We start from the raw sequence: 10,214 nt of genomic DNA, 5'->3' as shown, positions 1-10,214 counted from the left end.
GCCTCCCAAAGTGCTGGGATTACAGGCTTGAGCCACCGCGCCCGGCCATAACCCTAATTCTAATTGAGTCAGTAATTCTATGTTACATATGTGTGTGAAAGGCACTGAAGATAAGGCTGGGAACCAGGTGACACGGGTCCTCCCCTCTTAGAGCACTGGGATGGTGGCTGCAGAGCAAACCTGGCCAGCAAGGAGAAGGCAGGGCAGCTGAATTCCTCATGTTTGCATGTCCATGCCCCCCGCCCCCACCTTGCTTTCCCGGAGGCCTAATCACTCAGCAGGTGGTGGCTGGGCCTTCCCTCTGTGTTTGCTGTCCCCCATTTTGTTTTGTTTTGAGACAGAGTCTTGCTCTGTCACCAGGCTGGAGTGCAGTGGCGTGATTTCAACTCACTGCAACCTCCACTCCAGAGTAGCTGGGATTACAGGTGCCCGCCACCATGCCTGGCTAATTTTTTGTATTTTAGTAGAGACAGAGTTTCACCATGTTGGCCAGGATGGTCTCAATCTGCTGACCTTGTGATCCGCCCACCTCCACCTCCCAAAGTGATGGGATTACAGGTGTGGGCCACTGTGCACGGCTGCCGCTGTCCATCATTTTTATTTTCATGTTCAAATTTTTTTCCGATTTGGCCAAAGAAGCCCCTCAAGCTGGCTCCTGTTCCTTTTGACATGTTCCATCACTCTTTTTTTTTCTTTTTTGAGATAGAGTTTCGTTCTTGTTGCCCAGGCTGGAATGCAGTGGCGCAATCTCGGCTCACTGCAACCTCTGCCTTCCGGGTTCAAGCAATTCTCCTGTCTCAGCTTCCCAAGTAGCTGGGACTACAAGTGTGGGCCACTATACCTGGCTAATTTTGTATTTTTAGTCGAGATGGGGTTTCTCCATGTTAGTCATGCAGGTCTCAAACTCCTGACCTCAGGTGGTCCGCCCACCTCAGCCTCCCAAAGTGCTGGGGTTACAGGCATGAGCCACTGTGCCGGGCATTCTATCACTCTTTAAGTACTTCCTTATTTCCTGGCACCCTAAGATGTTCCAGGCTCATGTCACACTTTCCTAGCCCTGACCCTGGAATCAGCCATTTTGCCAAGACATGCTGGTGAATTTCAGGCACCTCCTAGGAACGATTCAAACACTAGAACTGAACACCCGGGGAGCACATTCCGCCTTGGTGGCACCTACTCCAGGCACATGCCTGTGCTCTAGTGACCCAGAGCAGTCATGTCCCAAGGACGTAGCATCCACTTTTTTTTTTTAAATTTTATCATCTTCACCCATTTCCATTTTACTTAAAATAGATTCTATTCCTGCTGGGCATGGTGGCTTACACCTATAATCCCAGCACTTTGGGAGGCTGAGGCAGGAGGACTGCTTGAGTCCTGGAGTTTGAGACCAGCCTGGGAAACATAGTGAGACCAGTCTCTACAAGCATAGAAATTTAAAAAAAAAAAAAAAAAAGGGTAGTTAGGTGTGATGGCACATGCCTGTAGTCCCAGCTAACTGGGAGGCTGAGATGGGAGGATCACTTGAGCCTGGGAGGTCCAGGGCAGTGAGCCATGATCACACCATTGCATTCCAGCCTGGGCAACAGAGCAAGACCCTATCTCAAAAAATATGTATATTATATTCCCTGACATCCACCCTAAATTTCTGTTGATTGTCTTCTATTTCTTGAAGACTTTTTATAGTGAACTATATAAGGTAGATGATGAAATAGATTGTCCCTGATTTTGTGTCTTACTGTGTTTGGAGAATAAACATATTTAGGCCTGGTACGGTGGCTCTCATCTGTAATCCCAGTCCTCTGGGAGGCCAGGGCAGGAGAAACACTTGAGGCCAGGAGTTTAAGACCAGCCTGGGCGATATAATGAGACCCCGTCTCTACAAAAAAAAAAAGAAAAAAAAAAAAATTAGCCAAGTGTGGTGGTACATACCTGTGGGAGGCTGAGGCAGGAGGATCACTTGAGATTGGGAGTTCGAGGCTGCAGTGAGCTATGATTGCACCACTGGGCTTTAGCCTGGGTGACAGAATGAGGCCCTGTCTCTAGTAATAATAATGATAATTAACAGTCTACCTGGGAGGCAGGAATTGTTGGTGTGCAGACTTAGAGTAAAGCTGTAGGTAGCTGTAGGGATTTTTTTTTTTTTTTGAGATGGAGTCTCACTCTGTTGCCCAGGCTGGAGTGCAGTGGCACTATCTCTGCTCACTGCAGCCTCTGTCTCTTGACAGTCTGCAGGTTCAGGCCATTCTCCTGCCTCAGCCTCCCGAGCAGCTGGCATTACAAGTGCCCACTACCATATCCAGCTATTTTTTTTTTTTTTAATTTTAGTAGAGACGGGGTTTCACCATGTTGGCCAGGATGGTCTCCATATCCTGACCTCGTGATCCACCTGCCTCTGCCTCCCAGAGTGCTGGGATTAGAGGCGTGAGCCACTGCTCCCGGCCAGCCATGGGGATCTTAAATCCACATTGTTGTAGAGCCTCTATGGGGCTGTTCAAGCCCATCTCACAGGCACAGCATCTTCTCTCTTGGACAGGGACTTGATGTAGGCGTGGGAAGCATCTGAGTATGAAATTCAACTTGTCACATCATGTTTGAGTGATCTTGGGAAAATACCCAAAGTCTATGAAGTTGAGAGTCCCTATGCTTGAATGGCACCCATGGTCAGGGTGATTTGAGACAAAGGTTCTTGCCATCCAGCACTATGTGAGCAGGAGGGAATCTTAGCTCAGCCCTCTCCCACCTGCTCCTGGCTGCGGGCAGTGGCTCCCGGTCTTCAGGAAATGATGCTGCGAAACCAAAGGGGGCTGCATCCACTGATCTGTTCACCCATCTGCAGGTTCGAGAAGATGATCAGTGGCCTGTACCTGGGGGAGCTTGTCAGGCTCATCTTGCTGAAGATGGCCAAGGCTGGCCTCCTGTTCGGCGGTGAGAAATCCTCTGCTCTCCACACTAAGGGCAAGATTGAAACACGGCACGTAGCTGCCATGGAGAAGTAAGCAGGTCCCCTCTGCCTTGGCTCTGTGGAGGGCTGGGCTGGGAGGCCCAGGTGTGGGGTGCTCTGCATGGTGGGACAGCAGGAGGGACCAGATCCTCTTCCTTCATCAAGAGGATTTCAGACCTGGGCATGGCTTCAGATGGGTTAGCAATTTCTGCCATGACTCAGATGAGATGTTCTTGTTGGTTTCATCAGCAAGGGACGCTGCTGTCAGAGGGCTACCCTCTTCCCATGTTCTGTTGCCTTCTTCTTAAAGTGGTAACTTGTAACTTTTTTAGGATCACAGATCCTTTTGAGAACTTTATTCAAGTTCTAGACCCTTAACCCCAAAAATGTACATTCACACACAAGTTTGCTGACAATATCAGGGCATCCCTGGATCCTCAAAGCCCATGTGTGGAATCCAAGTCCAGAGCTCCTGTGATGGCAGAGCCTTCATCTGCACCCATCAGGGACTGGCTTTGAATGTGGTGACTTGAGGCCTTACACACAGGTCCCTTGCTGGGGGAGCTGGCTGGTGAAGGCAGCAGGTGAAGACGCTGGCCCCAGCGTGACTACAATGCCGTCCAGTACATCTGAGGGTCCTGCTCCTCAGGCTTAGAAACACTGGCATTGCCCTGACTTTGTGATCAGTTTAGATTCTGAGTTCAGCCATGTGGCGCTGACCCGCAGTGTCTATGTCTATGCAGAACTTGGCAGGGACAGAATTTCCATGAAAGTCAGCATCGCACAGGCTGATTAAAAAAGTGTGGGTGCGGCCAGTCCCGGTGGCTCACGCCTGTAATCCCAGCACTTTGGGAGGCCAAGGCGGGCACACCACCTGAGGTCAGGAGTTTGAGACCAGCCTGACAAACATGGAAAAACCCCATATCTACTAAAAATACAAAATTAGCCAGGCGTGGTGGTACATGCCTGTAATCCCAGCTACTTGGGAGGCTCAGGCAGGAGAATCGCTTGCACCCAGGAGGCGGAGGTTTTGGTGAGCTGAGATTGCACCATTGCACTCCAGCCTGGGTAGCAAGAGCCAAACTCTGTCTCAGAGAAAAAAAAAATGTGGGTGCTAGGATCTAACTGCTGAGTTCAAATCCCGGCTCTAGCCCTTACTAGCTGTGCATCCATGGACAAGTTACTCACTGTGTCTGCGCCTCACATCTCTCATCCGTATGCTAGGGTAATGACAGTGCCTCCTGCAGGATTTTTGTGAGGGTTAAAGGAGTTAATACAGGTCAACTCCTTAGACAACCTGAGCTCGTGGTGACTGCTCAGTTTGCGGTGGTTGCTACTATCAATGTTGATAATTGTTATCTTTATTCTATTACTATGGGCCAGCCTATTTATTTTCACAATCCTGAGAGGTGGGGAAGCTAGTCTCCCCAGGAGGATGCTGATGGGATGGAGAAGTGTGGTCTGCTCATTCCTGTCCCCTGCCCAGGTATAAAGAAGGCCTTGCCAATACAAGAGAGATCCTGGTGGATCTGGGCCTGGAGCCATCCGAGGCCGACTGCGTTGCCGTCCAGCATGTCTGCACCATCGTCTCCTTCCGCTCCGCCAACCTCTGTGCAGCAGCCCTGGCGGCCATCCTGACGCGCCTCCAGGAGAACAAGAGGGTGGAACGGCTGCGGACCACAGTGGGCGTGGACGGCACCCTCTACAAGATCCACCCTCAGTGAGTGCTGCCGGCCAGCGACACCCCCACAGATGGGTCTCCCTGGAGCAGGGCCCCAGTGTCTTCTGGACTATACTGCTTCTCTGGGGCCTGGAACCATCCACCTCTCTTGTTGGTTCTGAGATTATAAGGGAAAGGGTGAATCCAGGGCCCAGGTGTATCTAGCTGCCTAGGTTGCTTTTGGGGATCACTCTTAAAGAAATATTCTGCCGGGTGCGGTGGCTCACACCTGTAATCCCAGCACTTTGGGAGGGCTGAGGTGGGCAGATCATGAAGTCAGGAGTTCGAGACCAGCCTGGACCAACATGATGAAACCCCGTCTCTACTAAAAATACACAAATTAGCCAGGTGTGGTGGTGCGCGCCTGTAATCCCAGCTACTCAGGAGGCTGAGGCAAAAAAATCGCTTGAACCCGGGAGGGGGAGGTTGCAGTGAACCAAGATCACGCTACTGTACTCCAGCCTGGGTGACAGAGTGAGATTCATCTCAAAAAAACAAGAAAACAACGAAAAAAGAAAAATATGCTGCTGCTAAAGCCAGTTGCCTAATTAGGAATGCTGTCCATCCATGTATCTATGTCCATCCATCCATCACCCGTCCATTCATCTACCCATTCATTCTTCCGTTATTTACTGAATACCAACTATGTGGTTAAGACCAGAAAGTAAGAGTAAGATACATCTAGATGGGGAAAAATAGAGATGGCACAGGTTGCCAAGATTATGGAAGGGTCCTGGTAGGAAAACACAGGGAAATGGGAATTTTCCAGAAGGAAAGAGAGTGAAAGCCCCTTTGGCTACCAGGGGTAGACTTGGAAGTCCAGTGGTTATACCCTGGGAAGAGCCGAGAAAGGAAATCCTTCCCTTAGGACAGAAACGATGTTCGGCCAATACCTTATGCGCAGATTAGTGGAAATGTTGGTTGATAGGCACTTCTTCACTGAGCCTCCCAAGTGCCTTCCACTGCCCCAGCTTCTTAGTTCCTCCCTCCTGTCCACCCTGCCCTCCCTACCATCAGCAAATAAAGGGCTGTGCCCTGGCTGGGCAGGGCCCTCCGGGACCGGGTTCACTGCTGCCCCTGGGTCTGTACCCAAGTCTGGCCTTTATGATTACTAAATGTTTTGCCATCACCCCTGCTTCAGGTACCCAAAACGCCTGCATAAGGTGGTGAGGAAGCTGGTCCCAAGTTGTGACGTCCGCTTCCTCCTGTCGGAGAGTGGCAGCACCAAGGGGGCCGCCATGGTGACCGCGGTGGCCTCCCGCGTGCAGGCCCAGCGGAAGCAGATTGACAAGGTGCTGGCTTTGTTCCGGCTGACCCGAGAGCAGCTCGTGGATGTGCAGGCCAAGATGCGGGCTGAGCTGGAGTATGGGCTGAAGAAGAAGAGCCACGCGCTGGCCACGGTCAGGATGCTGCCCACCTACGTCTGCGGGCTGCCGGACGGCACAGGTGGGCTGGCACAGCCTCCCTCTCTGAATGGCTATCTGGGGCTCCCATCAAAACTCCTTAAAGCCAGTGAGGTTCTTGGTTTTTAGAGACTTGGATTCATGTCTCTAATGGAAAGAGTAGTATTTAAGGGCTAGTATTCCTTTAAGACGGAGTCTCGCTCTGTCACCCAGGCTGCAGTATAGTGGCGCGATCATGGCTCACTGCAACCTCCGCCTCCTGGGTTCAAGCAATTCTGTCTCAGCCTCCTGAGTAGCTGGGACTGCAGGTGCATGCCACCATGCCCAGCTAATTTTTGTATTATTAGTAGAGATGGGGTTTCACCATATTGACCAGGCTGGTCTTGAACTCCTAACCTCATGATCTGCCCACCTCAACCTCCCAAAGTGCTGGGATTACAGGTGTGAGACACAGTGCCCGACTGGCCTTGGTTAACTCGAGGCATTTGCAGTTAAAAACACAAAACAAAAAACCTACATTAGGTTATGTGTTTGCATTTATGTGTGTGTAGATGAGAACATGAACATACCCCATGCTTTGAGCAACCCCCCGACTCTGCCCCAAGATTCGGTCCCCAGGAGCTTTGTTTCAGACACCTGGGATTGCCTGGGCTTGTCTTCCTGCTCCTGCTCTGGCTCTGCTCTCTTTCGTGGCTTGGCTCGCTTCCCTTTCCCTCTCCCTTTCTGCCCCCAACTTCTCCAACCCTTGATCCTTCTGGTCCTCAGTGCTCAGCCAAGAGAAGTCACTAAGTTGTGAAGTCAGTTCTTCAGACAAATTATTTTACCTTTTTGACTCTGACAAGCCTCTTCCAGAAATAATGACCTTGGTAAAATGCTTTACATCTTATAATTTACTTTTGAACGTTTCATTTCATTTCATGCCCACTTGGAATGTTACCAAAGAGGGAATGGTTCCCATCTTACGGATGCTATAACTGAGACTTAAAGATGTTAGATCTACTCAAGGTCCGACAGCTGTAGTTGGGATCTCTTAACTGAAAGCAGTAATAGACACCGTTAAATTATTCATTCTTGGCTGAGCGCAGTGGTTCATGCCTGTAATCCCAGCACTTTGGGAGGCCGAGGTGGGAGGATCACTTGAGGCCAGGAATTTGTGACTAGGCGATATGGTGAAACTCTGTATCTACTAAAAGTAAATTAGCCAGGCAGGGTGGCGGGCACCTGTAGTCCCAGCTGCTTGGGAGGCTGAGGCAGGAGAATCACTTGACCTGGGAGGTGGAGGTGGCAGCAAGCTGAAATTGTGCCACTGCACTCCAGCCTGGGTGACAGAGTGAGATTTCATCTCTAAAAAGCAAAAAAAAATTATGTATGTATTTATTTATTTATTTATTTTATTTTTTGAGACAGAGTCTTGCTCTGTCACCAGGCTGGAGTACAGTGGCGCAATCTCGGCTCACTGCAACCTCCGCCTCCTGGGTTCAAGCGATTCTTCTGCCTCAGCCTCCCAAGTAGCTGGGACTACAGGTGCATGCCACCACACCCGGCTAATTTTTGTATTTTTATTAGAGACGGGGTTTCATCATGGCGAGAATGGTCTCGATCTCTTGACCTCGTGATCCACCCACCTTGGCCTCCCAAAGTGCTGGGATTACAGGCGTAAGCCACTGCACCCAGCCCTTATTTATTTTTTTGAGACAGAGTTTCATTCTTGTCTCCCAGGCCAGAGTGCAGTGGCACAATCTCGGCTCACTACCACCTCCGCCTCCCAAGTTCAAGTGATTCTCCTGCCTCAGCCTCCCGAGTAGCTGGGATTACAGGTGCCCACTACCATGCCCAGCTGATTTTTTGTATTTTTAGTAGAGACAGGGTTTCACCATGTTGGGCATCCTGGCCTCAAACTCCTGACCTCAGGTGATCTTCCCGCCTTGGCCTCCCAAAGTGCTGGGATTACAGGTGTGAGCCACCACTCCTGACCTATTTATTCTTCTATCCATTTAATCCTCTGCCTTTATTCCTCAAAGTTTCATTGAGCACCTACTCCATGTCAGGCTCCGTCCATCACAGTGATAGTGCAGTGAGACACAGTCCATGCCTGCGAGGAACTCACAGTCTGCTGGGCTGGCAGACAGTGAACAAACGAATGCCACACTGTGCCAGGTGATGACAGGTGCTCTGGAGAAAAATCAGCAGATAGGGAGTCGGAGAGATGGCTGGGAGTGGCGTCTTTGGCAAATTCAAGGCAGAGCAAAAAGACCAGTGTGGCCAGAACATAGTGAGTGAGACAGAGGGGCAGTGAACGGTTCTACAGACCAGATTTGGATGCCACAAGGTGTCAGAGGAGTGACAGGCAGTGCACTTGGGTGACCACACGGTACCATGAGGTAGGACTTGACAGGTTCCTCGTTAGCTCGGTGGAGGTTTGGGGATCTGGGGAAGGAGGTAGAGAACAGGAAAAATTATTTAACGCTGGTAACAAACAGTTCCTTAGGCCACAGAGACAGGATAAAAACACCTTCCAGAGTTCCTTGCCCTGAGGGCAGCCTTGCCTGGATTCTTCCCTCCCCCCCCACCACAAGGCCCTTTGGGTTTGAGAAACATGCATGTCCTTGACTGGATGCCTGCACCATTCCTTGGGCTCCAGAGAGAGCTGTCAGTCAGTGAAGCTGAAAGAGCCTTCAGAGGTCTACTCCCCTTACTTTGCAGATGTGGAAGGATGGGACCCTGCCCCTCTTGCTCAAGATAAAAAGTCATTTCTCAGAAGCCCCAGGTCCCTTGACTCCAGGCCAGGACTCTTTTCCTGGCACTTCCCTGGTGACAGCATAGGTGGTGCCTGGGCCTTTCCTGCAGAAGTGGAGGCCAAGGGACGCAGCCAGGCCTCACGCAGGCTCACAATGCCTGCCCAGGGCCTGGGCGGCGCTGTGCATGGTGGCTGCCGTGACCTTCTGGTCTGTGAAGCCCAGGAGTGCAGGCCCTGGGTCTGCTCTGCTCCAGCATCTCCTCTTCCTCCCAATGCCCCGACACGAGTCCCTGCCATGGAGTGCAACTGCTACTTTATCCACTACAGAGAAAGGAAAGTTCCTCGCCCTAGATCTTGGGGGAACCAACTTCCGTGTCCTCCTGGTGAAGATCAGAAGTGGACGGAGGTCAGTACGAATGTACAACAAGATCTTCGCCATCCCCCTGGGGATCATGCAGGGCACTGGCGAGGAGGTAAGTGCCAAGTGAGGGCTTTGCTCTCTGCAGTGCCACCCTGCCACGCTGTGTCAGTGCCCACCCGGTGTGAATGCCACTCTCTCTCTGCAGCTCTTTGACCACATTGTGCAGTGCATTGCCGACTTCCTGGACTACATGGGCCTCAAGGGAGCCCCCCTACCTTTGGGCTTCACGTTCTCATTTCCCTGCAGGCAGATGAGCATTGACAAGGTAAGACTGCCCTGCCAGGCTCGTGGCCAGCCCAGTGGGCTTCCCTCCTCTACTGGGGCCATCTCCAGGTAACTCCCAGCCAGCCTTCATTTTTACAGGGGTCTTAGGTTTAGGGCAGCTGGGGGCACATGATAGAGAATTTCAACAACTTAATTTTTAATAAATTTATCATGTTTTTTTAGATTGCTATTCACAAGATAATTTAGAGTAGTATTCAATAAAGGGACACAGGCAGAATATTCCTACTAAAAGAGAGGTTGAATAATATTATGGAGAGAGGGAGAAAGAGGTAATGACCATTGAAGGCCAGTTGTAACAATTGGGCAGTAATACCATCTGTGTACTTCTGGACAGCTATGTAAACAGGGGATTACAATGGGTTTTTATCATCTGATGAAAGAAGGTTTACCAGCATATCATAAGAAATGATTTCTTTTTTTTTGAAATGGAGTTTTGCTCTTGTCACCCAGGCTGGAAAGCAATGGTGCAATCTCAGCTCACTGCAACCTCCACCTCCTGGGTTCAAATGATTCTCCTGCCTCAGCCTCTTGAGTAGCTGAGATTACAGGCACCTGCCTCCACAACCAGCTAACTTTTGTATTTTTAGTAGAGACAGGGTTTCACCATCTTGGCCAGGCTGGTCTCGAACTCCTGACCTCCTTATCTGCCTGTCTCAGCTTCTCAAAGTGCTGGGATTATAGGCATGAGCCACTGTGCCCGGCAAGAA

General features: G+C 50.6%; 1 protein-coding gene across 2 annotated transcripts in view; it reads left to right on the top strand.

Annotated features, from left to right (window-relative positions):
* Window positions 1-10,214, top strand: part of HKDC1 (hexokinase domain containing 1) — a 58,566-nt gene that overhangs the window by 27,314 nt on the left and 21,038 nt on the right. For both annotated transcript variants that reach the window (XM_017548924.2, XM_017548923.2), the window contains exons 8-12: window positions 2,837-2,992; window positions 4,428-4,661; window positions 5,803-6,107; window positions 9,129-9,274; window positions 9,368-9,487. In XM_017548924.2, coding sequence (XP_017404413.1) covers window positions 2,837-2,992; window positions 4,428-4,661; window positions 5,803-6,107; window positions 9,129-9,274; window positions 9,368-9,487 — 961 coding nt within the window. The remainder of the gene's footprint in view (window positions 1-2,836; window positions 2,993-4,427; window positions 4,662-5,802; window positions 6,108-9,128; window positions 9,275-9,367; window positions 9,488-10,214) is intronic.

This window comes from Cebus imitator, unplaced genomic scaffold, assembly GCF_001604975.1.
Source record: "Cebus imitator isolate Cc_AM_T3 unplaced genomic scaffold, Cebus_imitator-1.0 Scaffold215, whole genome shotgun sequence".
NCBI lineage: Eukaryota > Metazoa > Chordata > Mammalia > Primates > Cebidae > Cebus > Cebus imitator.
This window is presented reverse-complemented; position numbering and strand designations above follow the sequence as displayed.